Here is a 23,525-nt window from a genome sequence, read left to right as displayed (position 1 = left end):
ACAACCAAACTACACAAACAGACTGAGGACATGCGGACGTGGAATTCTGGGTAACCGGGCGACGCTGCTACCTATGGTTAGTCTATAAAACTATTTGTCACAACATGCCCCTGTCACAACTAGCCCCGATCTACCCTACTAATTTTTCTCTGATCTTTATAAGTGTCCAAATGACTTTGTTTTGATAATTATTTGCTTCTCACTAGGTATACTCTAGGAGCCAGGGGAGTGTTGATTATGCACTTTTATGTCCCCTCGTTACGTTGACGTTTTTGTATGTTTTTTAGTGCGTAAAATCGATTTTTTGAAGTTGCCAGGCTGAAAACTCGTCAGATAATTTGTTATTAACAATTTAATTGTTAAAATAATTGTATCTCCTAAACTATTAAAGATATATAATTTTACCAAAATGACAGTTGTTTCTTAAAAAAATGAACAAAACGGCGTTTGGTAAACTAAGATCCCATTTTTAGAACCGGAGTTATAACAAATTTCGTAAAAAACAATTGCAAAATAGGCATTCAATGGTGCTTTTCCAAATATAACTCAGCTTTACTACGTGCGAATAACTTTCGCACGGAAATTTTGGAAAACTATTTTATCTTTATTAATAAAAAGGTTTTAACATTAAAAATATCACTAGAAAGTTGCAAACTAATTTGTTTATAACAGATTTAAACAAAATTAAGCTCAAAATTCTGAAAATTTGACTAATGGAAGTTATAGAACAACCCAAAACGAACATTTTAAGCTTTGTTTAGCGTTTCTATGTTAATTTTTGACAAAGATATGTAACTTTTACTAACTCGGTTAGTTCACAGCGAATAAAACCAATACATACGTAGAATCCATGTGGATTTAGAGATTCATATTACTTTAACATTATAAGTAAGAAAGTTATAGCAATTTATAGTTAAAATTTTCGTTAAAAAGTGGTGAAATAATTTGTTAACTGGTGAATAAAGAGATTGAAACACAATTGAGCCATAAACGTTGGCAGTTTGGTTAATTGAAATTATGGAACAGCTCAAAACAAAAATTTTAAGCTGTGGTAAATTTTTCTGTGTTAATTTTTTGCCGAGATATTCAAAATTGATTTACGTGAGGGGTTTACGCGCACCCGCTTCACCGCAAGCTGACCGTCCGCCTCAGAGCTCGTGAATAAAAGCTCCATATCTTGGTCAAAAATTTACATTTATCAAATCTTAAACTATTTGTTTTGAGTTGTTCTATAATTCCATTACCCAAATTTTCAAAGTTTATAGCTTAATTTTATTTAAATCTCTTATAAACAAAATAATTAGCAACCTTTTAGTGCAATTTTTAATGTTAAATTGTTTTAATTTTTTTATTAATAAAGATATAGTAATTTTACAAAGTTTAATTTAAAGATGAAACAATTATTGATTAACCCATTTAAGGCTGAAACTTTTAACTTTCTTATATTCGAGATATTTAATTTTTAGGCTTATTAAGGTTGACAAAAGTAAAGTATGGAAGAACTTTTGCAAAAAATATGGTATATTTTTCAAAAAGGGTGTCCTTTTAAAAATCTGGTAGCATAATCAATGATTGTGAATAACAAATAATTAAAAGTACCAACATTTTAAAACCTACAGATTTTTATTCTAATTATTCCAACAAATTAAAATAAAAAAATCTTAAATATCTAGTTTCTATGATATTTATAAAAACATTGTTTTGGATGTAGTGCTACATTACATTTATTGCAGCAAAAATTACATTTTTTGTGACAAGCACCACAACAAGTTTGAGTGTCCTTATAGACAATAAGGTGGTCCATCCGATCGTATCTTGAGTGACTTGGCTGAACAAATTGGCTGAATGTTTGCTGGATCCTCTTTTTGTTGTCTTTTTAAACGATTCAAGAATGCCAACTGTAATTGTGCGGCGGTGTTCCATGATAAATCATCCATTTTACCACCACTAATTCTATGCAGTTGCCAGGCATTTTATTCCGCTAGATGCACTATGTGGCTTATTATGGGGAAAATACCATTTCTTGCCACGGATGGCTACTCTGTAGTAGCTGATATTTTAATTTGCCCGATTGATGCCACCCATGTTTTTATTATATTGTTTTATAATATAATGTTAATCAACAAGCACTTTCTTTTGAAAATATCGTTGTACTTGCTTTGTTGGATAAATCTGATTGTGATTGAATATTATGGAAACAACATTATTTTCATTCCATTTGCCATTGTTCTGAAGCTATTTTCTTATGGCATGTTAAAGTAATTACTATTTAAATGGGAATAAGCCACAATTAAAGGTTAAAGTACGTTTATTGACGTTTCAATTTCCACTTCAGAAATCGTTCTCAAAATACAAACATTAGTAAATTAAACAAATTTTGTTTTTTTGTTACTTGGCAAAAAATCCTTCTAATCATTTAATTTTGTCTGACATAAATTATACATTTTAAAGTAGACGACTTTAAAATGATATTGCCAATATTGTTGAGTTGCGTTCCTGGGACGACTTTACTTGTAAGATAGTTCATTCGATTACATGAAATCAACTTTAACTTGAGAATATCCGTCAGAAAAAATCATAGCATGTAATTCGTCTTTAAAAAGACAAACACATGTCACGATGACAGTAAAAATCTCCTGTTAGTGATTCCATAGTAAATTATGAGGGAAAAAAACCAGGAAAAAAACCTCATAATACTATCCCGACACGGTAAGTATTTGGTCATGCATTTAGTTTACTTTTAATAAACATCAAATTCTGATTTTATATGTTTGTTATTTACAAAACATAAATGATGTATCCTCTATATGTTACTGACTTACTAATACTGGTATTTTCCTTTTAATAACTTTGAATATGGGTAACCAGATCCTACTACATTCTGCCGAGGAATTTGCGCCACAATTGGTCTCATTTAGCATAATTAGAGCCGCTTCTTTGATTTTTCTCTTTTTACCATCCGTTTCTTTAAGGACTATATTTAAGTCATTCCATTGAATCCTATGTTTATTATCCCATGTGTGTTTACATATTTGGCATCTATCAAATTCTCTATTTTTAATATAAGATTGATGTTCACTTATTCTAACATTTAATGGCCTTGATGTTTTATCTAAATAAAACTGATCGCATTCACAAGGTATTTTATAAATGCAATTCTTTGTCCCTTCTTGTTCATTGTTAGGTTTGGTTTTAGACAAAATAGATCTTAATGTGTTTGTTGTTTTGAATGTTGTTGAAATGTTGAATTTATTTCCTATCCTTTCAAGTTTTTCTGATAATCCTTTTATGTATGGTATTGTTATTTTCCTTGTATTATTCCTTGTTTATGCTGTGGGATCTCGTTCTAAGTTGTTCTGTTCTATTCGGTCGATTGTTGAAAATTCCTTATTTATAAACGACAAAGGATAATCATTTTTTAATAAAACAGATATTAACAAATGTTTTTCCTCCAAGAACGAATTTTCATTAGAACAAGTAACTTTGGCTCTATCGTATAAGTCTTATACTCAATACTGAATTAGGGGACTTCGTAGGGACTATTTTAAAACATTTACCAAAAAAAGACATTCGACTTCTAACTTTCAAACTTAATACACACACATATTAAGTTAATTTATAGTTAATAAAAAACGGTTAAATTCCAAAATATTTAACAATGTTTGTAGTGATTAGATAAACCTCATATCTGTAATACATCTAGTGCTACAAAACACAAACAACGGTTTATTAAAATTACACCTGTGCACAAGCCGTTGATGATTTCTAAGTAAAATGTTTGGGTTTCGCCTTCTTATTCCAACAGTCAGTTTCAGACAATCACTATTTAATTGCATTAAATCTGTGGAAGAACTTAATTCTTTCAGGTAACTCAAAAGCCGACTGCCCCTACCATTTTTAAACCAAATATATAGGCTTCCAATTTATTAATACATTCTACTATTTAGCGCACACTTTGTTCAGAAAGTGTTTATAACGATTCACAACTTTTTTAAATATTTGTTCTTTATTTTTATCTTGTGTCCTGAGTGTTTTTTGAGATTAATATTTCTTGGGATACTTATCCCTAAGACAATTTCGCCTGCAACTACTCAATGCGACTACAATTTTGCACTGATTTGGTAACTTGATCTATCCATTTTTGTGTATCACTTCTAATAATAATATTTAAAATTTATAATAAAGGTATTTAAGTTATCCTAAAATAACGCAATGATATTGTTACGAACATGCCTTCAGCGTGGCCCGTGTAACGGTTGCATCTCGAAAGCGACTAGAAGTTTCCGGCGATATCGAATACGAAAGAGAACAATCCGTCACGTAGGTGAATTAGAGGTGGGACTACTTTAGATTATTCTAGAATAATATTTTTGGTATATATACGTAACGATGTTATGAGTTAGTTTAGTTGATAAGAGATAATCGTGCTGTAAACTTATAAATAAATATATTTATATAAATTCGAACCGCTCGTTTTATTTAAAAACGCTACAATATTTTATATATTAAGCATGTCATTTTATTAGAAAACGTTTGTTATTTTTTTACAATTTATTAGTTCTCCTAAACTTAGATTTTTTGAACTGCACTAAATGAAATTAAGAGAAATGGTGAGGCCAAAAATATTTTTTGTCTGAAAGTAGAAAGAAGGTCGATATATATCATTTTATCCGAGTATGAAATTTTAAACCAGCTTCTCCTATATCTAATGTTGTATATTTATTCTAGAACGAAGTAAAAAATAACAACAAGAAATGGAAGCACAACCCCCTCAAATAGACAATAGATTAGAATATTTAGGTAGTTACGTACAAAAAACATTAAAATTAAAGCCTGAAAAATGGAGTCGAATGATGAATACTGAAGATCACAAAGCTGTAGTCAAAAAATTTTTAGAAAGACCTCATCCAGTACTCCTGGTCATTGTATTGACACCAACAGCACAGCTTGTAGCTGCAAATGGATTTCCTTTAGCTCAACTAAAAAGCAAGGGTACGTTACCGTTACATTTTTTCATTATATTGTTCATCTTCCATGCTTAAATATCTAGTAATTTCATGGAATGTTCAAGAATGCAAAAATTGATAAAACATCACAAAAATGGTAATGAATGATACAAATTGATAAACAATGATTAAGCATGATAAATTTATTATTTATTTAATATTGATAAGTACACAAAATTTGCTACGGTTTATATTTATTATACTTTTTTTGATGATAGAAGAATGATAAAGAATAATAAAACATGAAAAATAGTTAAAGTGAGTATAGTACAGTAGTGGAACTATAACAGCTTTGTTTCTGTGGTTTGAAATGTTAATTGTCACTACTAGTTTTCAAGCTAACCATAATTAGTTCTTGCCTAATAGCTGTAAAGTAGGTTCATAGTTTGAGGTGTGAAATTGTAGTATAATTCTACTTTGTCATTTCTGTTTTTTATAGTGTAACAATTTGGTAAGTAGTACAATTTTATTTTTTGTTGTTAATTCTAGCATCAAATTTGAAATTACTTACTGTTTGAAGTAAATAAGCATGTTGGTTACACTTGCAGAAATAATTTGTGGGAAAGTGTAACCAGTAGCATAGGGGAAAGCGTAAACCTACACGTTATATGTTTGAGGAAGTAGGTACTGTTTAATAATATTAAATAAGTATTTAAGGTAAATCATCAGAAACAATTTTAGGCCGTACAATTTGTTTCTAATAATTTACTTATTTTCAGATCATTGTTGCTGTGCTTCAAAATGGTTCGCAATTATGCAAAGAAAGAGTAAAAGCCATAACATATGGACTGAAACCGATCCCACTATCATACGAAATGGTTTTAAAAAGACTGGTATATTCCGTTCAATGACCAAATTGACCGAAGACAATCAATCAGACACGGTGAACATTCCTATTCAAACTACCAGTACCTCAACTACAATTGACGATAAAACGAAAAGCTTAACAAAGATACCTAAATACGCAAAACAATGTTCACATCAGGTAAATATAAGAAATAATTGAGTCATCAGTATTAGTTAACAGCACACAAAATGATGTTGAACCACAAAATACACAAGAAAGTTCGTTCGGCTTCAGAAATTCATGTCTGTTTTGGAGCAGAAGTAATTATGGCAGTTGGGGTAATAACCAGATTAAAACAAATTGTAAAGACTAAAAAAAGAAAACATCAAACTAGTCAATACATCCAAAAATAGAAAAAAGCCAAATAATGTCGAATCAGAAGAAAAGTCATATAAAATATTTGATTCCGGTGAGTGATCTTGAAAACGAACTTAAGTTATAAGAACAAGAGAACGATTTCATGGAGTCCATAAATAGAAAAATTTCAACAATCAAGGCTGGACACTGGGTGCTTGTTATGATTACCAATAAAAAAACTATCATATACTGTGTTGGTTAGGCTGTAGATGGGATGGTAGGAATAATCGTTTAAAGTTTGCAGTAGGTTTTGATACCTATGAACTGTTAGAATAATTTCTCGTTAAGTTTTTTTCTATGCTTGTTTTTTTTTCAATTAAAGTTATTTGTTCATGTTATGTAATAATTATTTAGTAGTTAGTAGCTTTTGATTCAATAAAATCTTCGATAAACGTATTTACGAGTTTGATTTATCTAGAGAAATTTTAAGGACCGCCTCAATTAACTTCATCACAGCAAAAAAGCTCACGTTAAAATTGCATTGTAATTTTTTAATTGTTAGAAGACACTTACGGTTTATTTGCACTTACCCTGATTATTATATTGCATTCTATAATCTAGAAAACGTTAGTAGTTTACGTTTGCCCCTGAATACAGGGAAGTGTAAACCAATAGATCATTTGTTTACAAAAATAATAGGACTAATATTGTTTTTGTAATTTACATATGTATTGTGATTCTGTTTGTAAAAAATGAAATCGATTCTTTTAAAATTTTAGTCTAAACGCCTACAGCCTCTGGCGCTTCTCGCATTTCGACCGCCATCGTTTTCTGTCCATCCATTTGTCTTCTTTGATGGCTCTATCTCTCATTATGTGCCGTACATTTTCTTCCCAGGCAACTGAAGGCCTTCCATTTCTTCTTCCTTGTTGTGGTATGTAACTTAAAGCTTTCTTTTGCCATCTATCTTCATTTATTCGCTTCACGTGATCATACCACACTAGTTGTCTCGTTTCAATTCTGTCTACACTGGAATATACATTATTTGTCCTCCTTCTAATATCTTCATTCCTGAAGTTCCAAACTTCTGCCCCATAAGTCATAATAGGCTCTTCCAAGTTTCGATAGATTGTCAATTTCGTTTCTTGTCTAATATCTTTAGACCATAGTAGATAGTTTAGAATGTTTACCGCTTTTTTTTCCTGCTGCGTTCTGTTTTCGATTTCAAATTCTTCACATCCAAAATAAAGGCCTTAAGCTATCTTTTTAGAATCTATGAAAATTAACAAATTAAAAAACACCGACATAATTCTGAATGAACAACTTGAGACAAACAGTTCTCCCCTCCTTAACTTATTTCGTTAAAGACTATAAAGTGTAAACACATACCAAAAATAAATCACTTGAGAAAGGTATTCTGCCGAAACAGCTGAAGTGATAAGATTTTATAATAAATTTTGTGGAAGTTTTGAAAACAAAGTTTTCAGTGTTTTATTGTTATATAAAATGAATTTTCATGAAATTAATCAAGTAACGGTCGAACCCATCACTTATTTAAATTATGTTGTTTAATGTTAATTGACATTCACTCACTTCATTAAAAGATGATTTGAATCAATTACCATCTTTAATTTACAGTTATACAATTTTTTTCTAAAAGGGGTAGTACTCGCCCCTTTTAGAAAAAAATTGAAAAAAAAATAATAAGCAACCAACGGCAACCAAGAGAAATAAAGGGTAAGTAGAACATAAATCCAAATTTTTAATGCAATTCAATGGTTACACTGAGAATTATACAGTTTCGCCGCATTTCACGTTCATTTACGGAGTAATAATTGTGACGATGGGGTTGACGCTGTAATCAACTTTTTGTACATCTCTATTTAGGGTATAAATCACAGTTGTGAGATATTATAACAACTTTAATTATTTGTTACAGGAGTTTATTTCATCAAAAAGGCACCGATTCCTGTATGTAAAATAACGCCATCCGAAACCGTAATACCAGGAGATCTTTCACCTAAAATAATTGATCAGCTAGCATCACTTGTAGACGAGGTAAATAATTTAGTTCTATTTGTTGTTTAATCACTATAAATTTATTATCCCATTAAAGTATCCTCTAAAAATTAAATATTATATTTTGTATAGCTCCTAGGCAGCAAAATTTCTGTAGTTCCTTTTTAACAGTTAATAAATGAATTGAATGAATTTATATGTATACAATTTACTAATTAGTGAATGTAGTGACTCGCGGAAAGCTTGTAGACCAGACGAAATAGAAATAGATGTAATTGTCATCGCGTACCTTGGCCTGTGGACCAATGCCCCGCATTTCTACCTCATATTTAATTTACGATTGGCCTATGGACTTGAAAATGCGCATATCGATACGAAATAAAGTGTATAAAAAGGGTGCATTTTCCAAGCCATGGGTGGTCAAGCCCAGTCTTACTTTGGCTGCCATGTAGGGTCTCCTACACCCTGGGGGCCTCCTTTACGGAGATCTGCTACCTATTTGTCCTTAGACTATTTTGCTAGAACGTTTTCAACACCAAACTGAGTTTTATTTGTAAGAAATTAACCAACCCAACAAACTGAGATGGAAACGCAGAGGAAACTTTGGATTGACTGGCCGAAGGTCTCTGTAGAGCACCTAGGGAGCCGATATGGAGTTGTTTCTTTATGAAGACCCTAACCTCCCTATGGTGACCTAATAAAACTAATAGATGATACCAACATAAAACTAAAGCTACTAACACATCTTTTTAACAACATATATGCAAGTGGCATAATACCAAAGCAATGGCTTTACTAAGTGCTAAACAGAAAGTGCTAATAGAATCGAACTTATAAAAAATGTGAAATAGACATAAGTGACTCTGAGTTCGGATTTTGAAAGGCACTGGGAACAAGAAAGGCGTTGTTTGCGACTTATTTAAAAATTCCTCGATTAGCAGAAAAAAGTATATCTCTGTTTCATCAACCTACCAGAAGGCGTTTGATAGAGTCCAGCATGAAAAATTGTGGAATAAACTACAGAAAATGAAGCTAGACGGAAAAGATCTCCACATAATTCAAAACCTTTATTAGAACCAAGAAGCAATTTTAAAATGTTCCAACCACAATACTAAAAGCGTCCGTATACAAAAGTGTCCGACCAGGCTGTGTCATGTATTTATTGCTCTTTAACTTGTACTCGGAATGAATATTCAAACAAGCACTAGATAGCACCGAAATTAAAAAAAAAATAAACGGTAAATATATTACCAAAATCAGGTATGCAGACGATACCGTTCTGATAGCAGAAAACATGGAAGACTTACAAAATATTTTAGACAAAGTTAATAATGCAAGTGAAGCAATGGGATAATAAATCTTTAAAAAACTAACGTAATGGTGATTAGCAAAACCGATGAAAATTGTCGCATTGATCTAAATAACACACAATTTTAACAAATTCGTAAATTAAGACTTATTTAGAACTAATACTAAATAATAAGTAGGATCCAGAAATAAAAATAAAAATACGAATAAAACAGGCTAGGAATATGTACAATAAATTAAAGTAAACTATCTATAACCAAAAACTAAACTTAGACATCCGAATTAGAGTTCTTAATTGCTACGTTTGGTCAGTTCTTCAGTATGGGGGTGAAGCTTGACCAATAAAATTAAATAGCATGAGGCTGCTAGAATCCTTTGAAACGTGGCTTTAGCGCAAAATGATTAGAATATCATGGACATATTACATTAAGAATCGAACAGAACTTATAACAACAATTAATAAAACAAAGACCTCGTACCTAAGCCACGTAATGAGAAATGACACTTATAACCTGCTACGAATAATAATTAAAGGAAAGATAGAGAGTCAAAGAGGACAGAAGAGCTATGTTATGGCTTTGTAATATCTAAACTTTCACGGGCACGAAAGTTCAACAATTATTATGAGTGGCACAGAATAGAGAACATTTTGATATAGTGCATGAAGAGCATGAAGATAATCCCCTTCAAACTACGCGTTACCAAGAAGGGACGCGACTAGCCAGGACAATTCAATTGCTTATAGTCCGAGAGCAAATGGCGGCTTACTAAACAGTATGTACTAAACAATTGATAAATTTAAGTAAATGTACCTGGTAAACCTACAAGTATGCGCTTTTTTTATCATAGTTAACTTTAGTTTTATCGGTTCCATTTTAATACAAGTACTTTTTATTATGGCTACTGGCGGAGTCCTACCGGAGGCTTTGGGGAGTATCAGGTCTCTGCGGAACATACTTTGGAGTAACGCTGCTTTAGATGTACAAAGACATTAACAGTCAAAGTTTCCTTCCGAAGCTGTAAACAGAGCCGTTTAGTTCTTGTTTCAATTGCTACCCATATAATTTCTATGAGATTTTAATCTGGGACAACATAGGATCAAGGGTCATTATTCTTTGGATGGGGGCAAGAGCAATTTCTATTTTAAGGAATATCTTGCAGATAATTTTAACTGATGTTACGTTATATTACTACTTAAGCAAATTTGTGCTTTGGTTTGAACATTTTGATTCTATACAGTTTTCTAAGGGTTGTCTCGCCATTTTATATTAATCTTTTTCCTAGCATACAAGTTTTTCAGATGATAAGCGCATACTCGAGTTTTCTTAGGGTTTGGTTTTAGATAAAAGTCTTGTTCCGGAGTGATGTTGCATTTTAGCTGCAACGTATCTACTATAGATATCATATTAGTCTTATTCTGCAGTTAAACAACCATTTCAGGATACACAGTGTTGCAATGTTCGTATTTTGCGTATGACCCGATTACAATTGGAAATCGTTTCTTTAAATATTTTAACTTCTTTTGTTTTTTAATATTGATTTTGCATATGGCATATGATAGATCAATAACAAAAGTAGTTTGTGAGACATGAGTCTTTGTAAAAGGAAATACTTTGTACCATTAATTTTCTAACTTTAATTCTAAAACGATTTTGTTCTATTTGTTTTAGTTTAGTCATATTCTCCGAGAAAATATCAAATTCAGTAACTTTATTACCTTTTAATCAAATTGCAAACTGCAATATACTTGAAAAATGAAGTTTTGTATTTTAGAATTTTCTTTTCGGATAGTTTCTTAAAAGTTGCATGTTGTGTCATCATAAACAGTGTTTATTTTTAGAAATACTAATCAATATTTATTCTCGTTACCATATCCAATTTATTTGCTTATTATCATGAGAAAAGACACAGTTTGTCTAAAAGATACGGTAAAACTAGTAATAACTAATGATTAAGTAGTAATTACAATAAGCCGATCGACTTTTTTAAGTCAATTTAGGTAATGAAAATTTGTTTTAAATATTTAAAAGAATCTGATCACCTGACTAATATTCCACAGTAATTCGAATCTCCGAAAAGACTTTGATTATCCGAGCAATTTGTTTTAGACGGGTAGCCGATGTTCATAGATGAATATGAAACACATCTCTCTCACAAAGTATATTTTTTTAATAAAAAAATCGTATGTACATGATTTCTCCTTGTTATTTCCTTGTGGTAATGTTTGCTAAGTTTGCAAAAACCAAATTTAAAATTTTATAGTGACTAGGCGCCGTAACAAAAAACACAAAGTTCTTCGTTTCGGAAGACTCCTTTGTATATCAATTTGTATTAAATTGTACAAAAACCGGGATATGCATAATATTCTGCAATAGGATCTGCAAGTTCTAGAGATTTCAAATTAATAATTGCAATGTTGCCAGATTTACAATTTTTCTGATATCATTAGTCATTTTGGTTTTTTAAGTAAATACTCTATATATTGTATTATTATTGGAATCCTCACTGCAATGCAAGTTCAACAATATGTGTATCACTTGGTATTTAATCTAGTAGCTAAGGTCTTAAATAAATAAATCTTTTCAATTCAATAGTTTTAAAGTACTTAATTCAGTAAATATAGAATGCTTTTGATTTTAATTCATAAAACTAACAATAACGACGTTTATTGAAAAGTTTTGTAAAATATATTGTATTTACATCGATAAAAAAAGATCTAATAGTGAGGTAGCTAACTCGTTCAACGTTTTTCCAAACCATTCTCCTATCCACAAGGCAATGGTACAAAAAATTCTAAAGCGCTTTGAGGAAACTGGTAAAGTAAAAGATGATATTCAGGTAGTAACCAAGAAATGTTACAATAAAAACTTTAGATTTAATGCAGAGTTTGGTTGAATATCCACATACATCCTCGCGCAGAGCTGCACAAATACATGATGTAGGTCATTCTTCAGTCATATCAATCATAAATTGGTATTGTGCAAAATCCGAATATAATAACAAAACACCCGAATACACCACAAAGATAAAAATCAAAAGCTTACAGGATGACTCCACAAGATACCTATTCGAAAAAAAAAATAACCGACAAAAGCAAAAACACATATATCACAGAAAGTAATCAAGTCGAAGAAAGCTGGGCAAAAATTAAATCTAATATCTTAGGCTTGACCAAGAAAGTTCTTGGTGAAAGAAATATTCTTCTTCTGCTAGTGCCTATCCTCTATGGATGTTGGCTACCACAATGGCCCATCGTATTTTATTAGCAGCTGTTCGAAATAGGTCTGTGGTGGTCATACCTATCCACTGTTTCAAATTCTTAAGCCAGGATATTCGACGGCGTCCTGGTCCTCTATTTCCTTCTATTTCCTTCCAATATCAATATTAGGATTCTGTATTTATTTTCATTTCTCACTATATGTCCGAAGTATGCAAACTTTCTTTCTTTAATGGATTTCAAGACTTCAGGTTCTTTTTGTAAACGTTGCATTACTGCGTCTGCAGAAATATAAATAACAATAAATCGTTCCCAAGGCATGGGGTACTCCATGATTTTGTACATAAGTGAAGGAAAAATGTAAAGAAAAGAAAAAATCTTACCTGAAATACAGGTCAACCAAAACACAAGAGGCATACCATAATTACAAGAAAATTAGAAACGAAACACATGCACTTATAAAAAAAATAAAAAATGATCACTAGAAAAGCTTTTGAAAGAATTGGAACATAATTTTTACGGTCTGCAAAAGGAAACATGGCGCTTTATAAGAGGTCAAAGAACGGGGGTAATGGAACTAATAGAACCTAAACACATAGAAAAGGATACGTGGATTGACTACGTTTGGCAGGGTAAGACTCAAAGATGTAATACATCCCCTATATAATAGAGAAGTTACCCAAAATATTATAAAATCTATCGAAAGCATTTACCAAAACAACAAAATGGAAGTCAGAATATATCGACAACTTACAGAACCTATAGAAATAGGCAGCGGAATAAAACAAGGGGATTCATTGAGCCCCATGCTCTTCAATTTGATCATGGATGAAATCATCAAAACCGTTAACAAAGGAAGAAGATACAGAATCCTCAGAAAACTAAAACAATAGTAGTCAGCAAAGAACCAACCAGATGTAAAATAGAAATTGATGGCATCAGTATTGATCAAGTAATGGAAATAAAATACCTGCGAATTACACTGTCTAGCTATGGAGATCTGGACAAAAAAGTAAGAGATCAAGTACAAAAAGCAAATAGACTGGCAGGAGGCCTTAATAACACTATATGGCGAAACAGACACATTTACACTGAGATAAAGTCAAGAATTTATAAAGCCACTGTAAGATCAATAATGACATATGTCTCAGAAGCAAGACCCGACACAGCCACAATGTAAAGGCTACTGAAATCTGCAGAGATGAGAGTACTGAGAAGAATTACAGGAAATACGCCGAGAGATCGAAAGAGAAATGAACACATTAGAAGAAAATGTAACGTACGGTGTATAAATGAATGGACACAAAATAGAAAAAAAGAATGGAATAACCACATAAGCAGAATGGAGGAGACCCGTGTCATCAAAATAGCAAGAGATAAGTCACCAATCGGCAGAAAAAGTATCGGACGACCGCGCAAAAGATGGAGTGACAACCTTCCATACAGCTATTAATTCCCCAATGACCAAGCAGAACTGCTTATAAAAAAGAAGAAGAGAAAGAAGAAATTTAGTTGTAGAAAAAAGTCTGGCAGCGTTATACACATAAAATGTCCAATCATCTTGTTACAAAATAGGTGTAGGTATCCCTGTTTTTGTATAATTCGGAACATCCATTTAAGAAATAGTTAGACTTTTGCAATTTAAGAGATAGTTAGGTGTTTCCAAATTTTTATTCCCCTCTGTATACAGTTGAAAACATAAACAGTTGAATTTATGTTTAATTCGAGTCTCAACATTCTCCTGGACGTATTTCGAGATTAACCTCTCATCATGGAGACTTATGAAAAGTAAACTGAGCTGAAACGCAGTGTCTAGTTGTACTCTATTCGTAGAGTTAAAACGTTAAGCTGTATTAATAAAAATGAATCGTCGAAATGTTTGAAAGGGCATCACTTACGAAATTAAATAATTCAATGAATTAGATAATTTAGTAAAAGGTTTGCGTAAAAGAAATTTTTCGAAAAATTTTACAATATATTTTAATAACAGTTTTCCTCTCATTTTAAATCGCAATAGAACTAATAGATGGCGTCATACGATGACTAACAAAGAAAGCTAGGCTTAACAAAATAAATTTCAGTATTGATGGATAGGGTACCAGCCATAATACTATAACAATATAGTATCATGGGCACCAGCCATACCGCACTGAATATACCGGTTCTCGTTCGAGCACTGACGTCAAGCGGTGTCGGTTGCGGTTAATACTTGGATGGGTGACCGCTTGGGAACACCGCATGTTGTTGCCATGTGATACCTTCCTTTTCCGAAACGGCTAGACCGATTTTTATGAAATTTTACATGTGTATTTTGTAGGTCTGAAAATAGGTTGCTATCTATTTTTCATACCTCTAAGGTGTATGGGTGGTTCACCCCAATTTTTTTTATTTTTTAAACAAAAGTTTTTATTAATATGATTTTATGATGTGGAATCAAAAAATATACACAAATCTTAATTTTTACCCCTCTATTACTAACCCCTATTTATTAATAGCCATATTAGTGTCACAGTGTTAGTTGCCATACTCCTTTAAAATCGCTGTAGCGATTTTTACTAAATTAAAGTCAGTTTCTGATTATTAGATCAATTTTATAACTTACCAACTATATACTAAGTTCATGTTTGCGTTGGGCTAAGCCATTTGCATTCCAGATCACAAATTTTAGTTTGTCGTCCATCAGTTTATCTTTGCTACGACGGCGTTAAGAAGGTTGAGCATGGTGCTCATCTGCTCCATGAGACCCTTCATCATTTGTTTTAATTCTTGTATGTCGGTTAGTTGTGTAGTAATTTGGTTCAGTTGTTGATTAGTATTTGCGGCTATATGTAACACCTGGCACTATGTAATTTTGGGATGCTCTTCTTGCACTTTGTTCGTACTCCTTCTTGCTGAGCGGTGGGTATCTTTCTTTCTGCAATTGCTGTATACAGTGCATCCTCTGTAGTTGGTAGGATGATTACCATTACATAAGACACATATGACTTTTTCTGTTTGAGTTCTCTGTGTGCATTCTTTTCTTGGCTGGTTTAACGCACATTTTACATATTTGGGATGCCTGACGCAGAAGTTCTTCGTATGCTCATATCTTTGAGATCAATGACATTGTGCTAGATCCCTTACTGACCTTGGTCGTTTTTTCTTGCATTTTGTAGTGAGTCTATGTAATATACAGATTGAACGAATTTAAAACGGAACATACGAAATCAATGTATTTCGGCTCAACTCCGCTCTAGGTGGTTGGCCAACAAAAGGTTATCAAATAATTATATTATAAAAATCCAATACTTCAGCGGGCTGCTGGATTCTGAATTCATTCAAGAACAAATCAAAACTCCACCCAAATAGGTTGCCTAGAATCACTGAAAAAACTAGACTACACAAGCAGTTATTATGCTGTCAAACCACTTATCGCTTCCTTATAGTCCAAGAGATAGAGCCGAAATTTTGAACTGATCAGTAATATGACATTTCTCTATTGGAATATATTCATTGTAACTGAGTTAAGACTTTGCCTTACAGGCGGACCCCCTCGTGGTCCAGGGGGTGGCTATACAGGGATGAAGTTGTCATTTTTTTCGGAAAAATTAACGATCGATAATATGGCTGAAAATTTGCCCAGAGTAAGATCTTGGTATAACTAGACGAAATCCCAAAGGGCGGACGCGAGAGTGGATACATAAGGGGTGGCGTACAGGGGTGAAGTTGCAATTTTTTGGGGAAAAATTAACGATAAGTAATATGTCCGCCATTTTCATGGCTCATTATTTAGCCCCTAAAAACTCCAAATCCAAAAGGGCGGACAGCTGGGTCGGTACATAGAGCCATAAAACGGGGTCAAATGTACCACTTGCCTGCGCATTTTAGGCCTATTCTGAGAAGCGTCAAGTAGAGTTTTCCTCAAAATTTTCCAAAAAAATTTCCGTAAATGAAAATTTTCGTAATTTTTAAAGGTAAAATCTAATTTGTAGAATCCTTTCGATTTTCTGTAAGTTATACCATGATTTTTTTCCAAAAATTTTCAAACGATTTTTCCGATAAGAAAAAAAAATTTAGAAAAACTTTTCTAAAACATTTGATAAAACTCTACGTCATCGTCTGAATCTTTTATAGAATATTTTGTAGTTTTAAAATGATATTATGATAATGTTTTTTTTTTCAAACTAGTCATACTTATTTACTTTACAAATCACATTTTTTTCTTCAATATAAATATTTTACGAATTAATTTTTAATTGAATAAATGTTTGATATTTGATATTTTATTAAATAAAAGTAATTTTATAATGTTAACTATTAAATATTTTTTGTATAACAAATAGTAATTTTACTTATTTTTTATTACAATAAAAAAGTTTTTAAATTTATATTGCATAAATAATGGTTGTTCAGATATAAGAAAAATTTAATTTATTATTACATTAATAATCAAATACAAAATATATTATTTCTATTTATCAATAGGTAAAATTCCTTTAACATTTTACAAATAATTATTAATAAAAATCAATTTAATAGTGGAATTATCAATTTTTTAAGTTTTGAAATTTACTTTGTAGATATTTTCAATATTTTTTTTAACTTTTACATTGATTGAATTTTTTTTCATTAGTTAATTATAATTTTACAAATTCTGTTTGGACATTAATTTTGCATCATTATTATTTTAAAATATTAAAATAATAATGATGCGCGTTCCATTTAGACCAGTAATTCTAGACGCATGCGTAAGAATAAGTATCAAGATGCTTTTATCCAACTTGGTGAAACTGACTTCGATTGTAATGAAGTTTTTGAAACCTTAGAAACTTTCATATGTCACTTATATGGAACAGGACCGACGAGAACAATTCCAAAAAGAAAAGTAAACGATGCCAGATTTTCACTATTTAACCGGCAGTATAAGTTGCATGATGTAAACGAGCCTTTAAAAAAAAAACTAAAAAATTTCGATTTCAAATATTTGGACAAATGCTCATAAAAAAGTACCAACAGAATTGATTGTTGAAGAACATGGTTGGGAGTTTTAAAAAAAGCATGGTATAACTGACAGAAAATCGACAGGATTCTACAAATTAGATTTTACCACAAAAATTTTCATTTACGGAAATTTTTTTGGAAAATTTTGAGGAAAACTCTACTTGACGCTTTTAAGAATAGTAACAGAAGTGAGCATACAAATTTTCAAATCAATCGGTATAAAAATATCATAATAAAATCAGTTTGAAAATTGTTACCGAGACCTAAAATGCGCAGGCAAGTGGTACATTTGACCCCGTTTTATGGCTCTCTGTACCAACCCAGCTGCCGCTCTTTTGGATTTAGAGATTTTAGGGGCTAAATAATGAGCCATGAAAATGGCGGCATATTACTTATCGTTAATTTTTCCCCAAAAAATTTGCAATTTCACCCCTGTTCGCCACCCCTTATGTATCCACTCTCGCGTCCGCCCTTTAGGATTTCGTCTACTTATACCAAGATCTTACTCTGGGCAAATTTTCGGCCATATTATCGATCGTTATTTTTTCCGAAAAAAATTACAACTTCATCCCTGTATAGCCACCCCCTGTACCACGAGGGGCGTCCGCCTGTAAGGCAAAGTCTTAACCCAGTTACAATGAATATATTCCAATAGAGAAATGTCATATTACTGATCATTCCAAAATTTCGGCTCTATCTCTCCGACTATTAGGCAAGCTCCTCTTTCCTTTAAAGGAGACAGATAGTTGAACGATATTTTATACAATGTCTATCACTGGGTATGGATTTATTTTTGTCCAAGTTTTATATTGGTCCACTATTTCAAATGCAGTTCAAACAGACATATATTAAATTGTATGTTCCGTTTTAAATTCGTTCAATCTGTATATCTTTGTTAGAGTTATATACTTATAAAGTTGTTAGAGCTTGATTTTAGATTTACAAAAAATAATGGAAGTGGGTTTTTTGTTATTCTATGTCGTATATTAGTGATCTGGTTCACAATATACACTTGACTCTTAATTCCGCCTTCTACTCTTCTAGGTTGGTTGTTGGATGTAGATGTCTTAGAATGACTCTGAAGGATCTATCTCCTTTTTTTTTGTATGTGTGGTACTCAGTTTTCTTTTTATCTAATGCTTTTATAATGACATTATACATTTCAATTGTTTTGGCTTCACTTGGTCATCGTTCAGAACCCTAATTGTGTGATTTTCTTTCGCTATGCTGTTAAGTAGGAGGTTTAATTGTTTTATATCTTTGACGCCTGCAATAAATATTAGAGGAGGTTTTGGTATTTTAACCTCTTCTGGTGTCTCTTTATCGCCATCATTGAATTTTTCTTCTTCTTTTTCATGTGCCTCTTTCTTTAAAGGCGTTGGCGATCATCATGGCCTATTTTACTATTTACTACTGTTTCTACTCCACTGCTTTAAATTATTTAACAAGGACGTGCGACGTCTCTTCGGTCAACTTTTTCCTTCCACTTCCCTTGTATAACCAATCGCATCAACTAATATTTTTCATTTCTTAGTATGTGACCAAAGCAGCTTATTTTTATCTCCTTTATAGTGTTCAGTATTTCTTGATATTCTTCACATTCTTTGATAACACCACATCTCAAAGCTGGCATGTCTCCTTTCAGGTGCGTCCGTATCTGTCCAGACTTTTTTCAGACAGTTTTCCATTGTATAATACTGCTTTCATTTTATTAAAAGTGCTTCTTGCTCCAATGCGTCGTTTTATTTCAAGGCTACGGTCGCAGTGTTCGTCCCAAGTGGCCCTCGATAACATCCCAAGTAGTTGTATCTGGGTACTTTCTCTAAAGCTTTTTCTTTAATGTAGATTGTTTCGTCAAGATTATTGGATTCTTCATTTAAAGAATTAAACTGGTTTGACAATGAGGTAGGAGGATTGAGCCAGTAGTTGTCCATTTTTATCTATTTTAATTTGTTTTGATAATTTTCGGGACTATTTCTGCTACGTTTTCTATTTTCTACAGTTTGCCATTCTTCATTTTGTTGTCTGCAAGTGCTCGGTAATGTTTGGTAATTTAATGTATAGTTTTGTTGATTTCCCTCTGGTTGTAGTTGTTGGGCAGTATTGTGGATATTGTATAACTGGTGATGGTATTTGATGTATTTTTTGCGGTATCATAAATGAATTAATTTATGCTGTTTGTACGTAGTGGGTGTTTTGGTCGACTCAATTTATTTGACTTCCTTCCGGCATGTGCATGTTAGAGGATTTAAATTCACTTGCTATTTTCTGTTTATTTGTGTGGATATACAGAACTTTTAACTCTTCTGTATATCCATATATTCATATCATATATTGTTCATGAGTAAACTACCATGAAAATGAAGACATAGTGTTTATAGAAGATGTAGAAGAAAGTTTCGAAGATATAAGAACCCATGCCGAATATTATATAAATCCAAAATACATCTTTAGAAACCAAATAATTCATTCGACACACTTCTGCAAAGAAGGCACCATGAACGGATGCTAAATCAAATCCCTGTAGAACCTACCAAGAAAAGCAATAATATTCTTCATACTGCTTATAAGCAGCACACTAAGATTTAGACATTTCCCATCCCGATATAAAGAAATACATGTTATCAAAAAAAAAAAACTTAAAAAAAATGGTCTATTTTTTTGTTGGCTCAATAATACAAAGAAAATTAATATATGGCACAAGATTCCTAGACATCAGTAAGATTTACAATAGAATATGGATAAAATATGGTATGAAGGACTGCTATACAAAATGAAACATTTTGGTGACGGTAAGCCATGATATGCATGATCGCTTTATACTTGGGGAACAGGAAATTTAGGTTTTGGATACGACAAGACCTGTATGAAGCCAGAAAATCAGAAGTCTCAATACCCCTTTTATATACTATATATACAGCCGTACCTCCAAATAAACCGGATAGGCTACTAAGACTATATGCTGACGACACAGCCATATCTGTAAACAGTCTAAGATCAGGTTAATTCCGAGTAGATTTAAACTGTTATGTTCAAAAAACGAACACAAAACTCAAATGATCTAGCTGAAATAGTTGGTATTGACATGGAATGATCAAATAAAGCTCACTATTTAACAGTGGCACATGACAAGAGCCGGACGTTTACCTAATATTTAAAAGACACACTAAATAAGAAAAAACTAATTCAGACCAAGTTAGTTGGACGAATAAGAAAAAAAGTAATCTCAGTTTTAAGATAAAGATGGGACTAGTCAATAGCATTGTTCATCATCATCATTCTCTTTGTATTTATCCCTAGGCGTGGTTGGCTTCTATAATTTCATTTCGCCATAAGTTTCTATCTTAAATCGTAACAATATCAATCCCCTTTACCGACATACGCCTTACCTTAGCGTCCATCTAGGTCCTTTCTAGTCTTTCTCCCTTACTCCTACCAGAAACTTGCAAATCAGCAATACTTCGTATTAAGTAATTTATACGTCTCGACTTTGAACACGTCCGAACTGTCTTAACCCCGATTATTAGTGCTACCAGTAGACTTCCAGTAATATCATTCATTATCATCCAGCCTCAAAAGTCTATCTTGGGTCACTCTTATCCAGTTTTTATTTTGTCTTCTTAAATCATCAACCCATGGTGTAGGTGGTTGAGAGATGCTTTTCTTGTCTTCCCTTGATCTTCATTCCAATAATCTCTTTGTCCATCTCCTATCCGTCATTTTAGCTATGTGTCCTACCCATCTTCATTTTAGTCTGGTATCCTTTCGATGACGTCATCACCTTAGTTCTTCTCCTGACCTCTTCGTCTTTTATTCTGTCTCGCAGAGTTATTCTTAACAATGCTCGTTTCATTCTTTTTTGTGTGACTTCCAGTTTAGTAGCCAAGGCTTTTATTAAAGTAAGTGTTTCTGTGCAGTATGTCAGCACTGGAAGGACGCATTGATCAAATACTTCTTCAGGCATGTGAGCAGCTCACTTTTAAAAGTTTCTCTCAGTTTTCCATATGCTGTCCACCCAAGACCGATTCTTCTCTTCAGTTTATGGGTTTGATTATCCCAGCCAATCAGAATTTAATATACTCATTCTTAATTTTCTTAATACCACTATACCTACTTTAATGTATGCCTCCAAAACATGAGATATATAAGAAACATAAAAAAACAGAAAAAGAATACAGGCTATGCAAAACAAGATCATAAGAAGGGCAGCCTCAAGGGTTCCCTACTACGTCGTCATCAGGTATATGCATAGGGAAACTAAAAACAGCAGAGATTACAAATGAAAAACTAATGGACGCAGAAGGTGGGTATACCCTGTACTAAGATATGACTCTAACTTTATCCCGAGTGATTTAATAAGCTATAGCAAAAACATCTTAGACCTAAAATACAACTGGGGGAATACCAGAAATAAGTCTTTAAGAGATGAAGTTATAATGCTCTAGGTCAACACATATACCAGCCATATTCAGGATCAGTTTTAGATATAATCTGATATAAATATGTTATTTATAGCCAACCTCCACAAAAAATATTAAAGTATTAACAGAAAAAATAAAAAAATACCTAAAAAATTACAAACGTTTATTTGAAGAACATATTATGAAAGTAAACAAATAGAGACTAATGGAAGTAAAGCGTTTAACACTATTATCAAATAAAAGTGGCCTAACCGCAACGAAAAAATAAGGAGAAATTTGTCCTTTTCCTGAGGCAATCTCAAAAGTTAAAACCGCCGACAGCAGCCTCGCCCCAAGTATTAATAATAATATGAGCGATAACTGTTGGAGTACTTGGGGGTTAGAGTGGACTGTTTCTGTAGTACGAGACCTGGTTCTGGAGCTGTTGCGCAAGGTATCCTGTACGAATTAAACTAATTTTATTTGTTAATCCTAGTAATTAAGTCGCATATGTACCTTATACTAGCATACTAGGTATTCCAGGGCACTGAAGCACCATTAGAGCCCTAAGCCCTGCTTTGGTATTCCGAATAGCTATTGATAGTGAATGATGGATAAATGCAGCAGGACATAGACAGACTAAAGAGTTCTTTAAGGTACAGTCAGTCAAAGTTACAGCCGACTTACTGACCTACAATCTAAAGACTGTCAGAGTGATATTGGGACTGCTACTCGACACTGTAGACTCAACAATCATTTGAGTCACATGAGCTTGACGAAAGAGAATACTTGTTGGTTCTATCTAGAAGAAGAAACCACTATGCACGTCTTATGTTACAAGTCTGTAGTATCTAGTACTCGGAGAGTAAATACCAAGAGCATCAGTCTATATGAAAGGATCCCTCTCAAAGCTGTGTAAGCTCGTTAAGAGGATGGTACTGGATGGGAAGCTTTAAGGGAAATAATTATGTAAAGGTCACAGTTGGTCAGGTCGAAAGCCATTCTAGTTTGTAATCTGTAATTTGTAAAAGTAAAATATATAAATTTATATTTTCAGATATTGGTTCCTCTGCTGTCAAATCCACAAAACCACGTAGGATGGCCAGCTGTAATAGCTAAGGATGTCCACAAGCACGTTCATAGTTTAAAAAGCACAGTTTATCAAGTAAAAGGACAAGTTAATGGCCAAACAGTTCTACCAATGCCTGTAGGGGTCGATAGAGTATTTGAAGTTGAAAAACTTCTTATAGAGAGTAACGGTGAAATTTGTGACTTATATTTAAAAAGTGCTATAGAAGGAGTTGTAATCAAATGGTCTGCCCAAATTAACGATGTGTTGGCAAACGATTCTTCTGAAAAATGTCCATCTGTTGTTAATCCTGTACCCACAGTAGGTAAGTTATCAGGTTAACATATATTATTTCATATTTTACTTATATTTCAATAATTAT

General features: G+C 32.5%; 1 protein-coding gene and 1 pseudogene across 1 annotated transcript in view; both read left to right on the top strand.

Moving 5' to 3' along the window:
• The first annotated feature begins 4,838 nt into the window (after positions 1-4,838).
• The window catches only part of Dhc93AB (Dynein heavy chain at 93AB), a 295,262-nt gene continuing 276,575 nt past the window's right edge, over positions 4,839-23,525 (top strand). The window contains exons 1-3 of the mRNA XM_072526597.1: positions 4,839-4,992; positions 8,090-8,208; positions 23,132-23,468. Of these exons, the coding sequence (XP_072382698.1) occupies positions 4,851-4,992; positions 8,090-8,208; positions 23,132-23,468 (598 nt within the window). The 5' untranslated portion in view covers positions 4,839-4,850. The remainder of the gene's footprint in view (positions 4,993-8,089; positions 8,209-23,131; positions 23,469-23,525) is intronic.
• LOC140437932 (5S ribosomal RNA) lies at positions 14,826-14,944 on the top strand (annotated as a pseudogene).

Source organism: Diabrotica undecimpunctata, chromosome 3 (assembly GCF_040954645.1).
Source record: "Diabrotica undecimpunctata isolate CICGRU chromosome 3, icDiaUnde3, whole genome shotgun sequence".
Lineage (NCBI taxonomy): Eukaryota > Metazoa > Arthropoda > Insecta > Coleoptera > Chrysomelidae > Diabrotica > Diabrotica undecimpunctata.
This window is presented reverse-complemented; position numbering and strand designations above follow the sequence as displayed.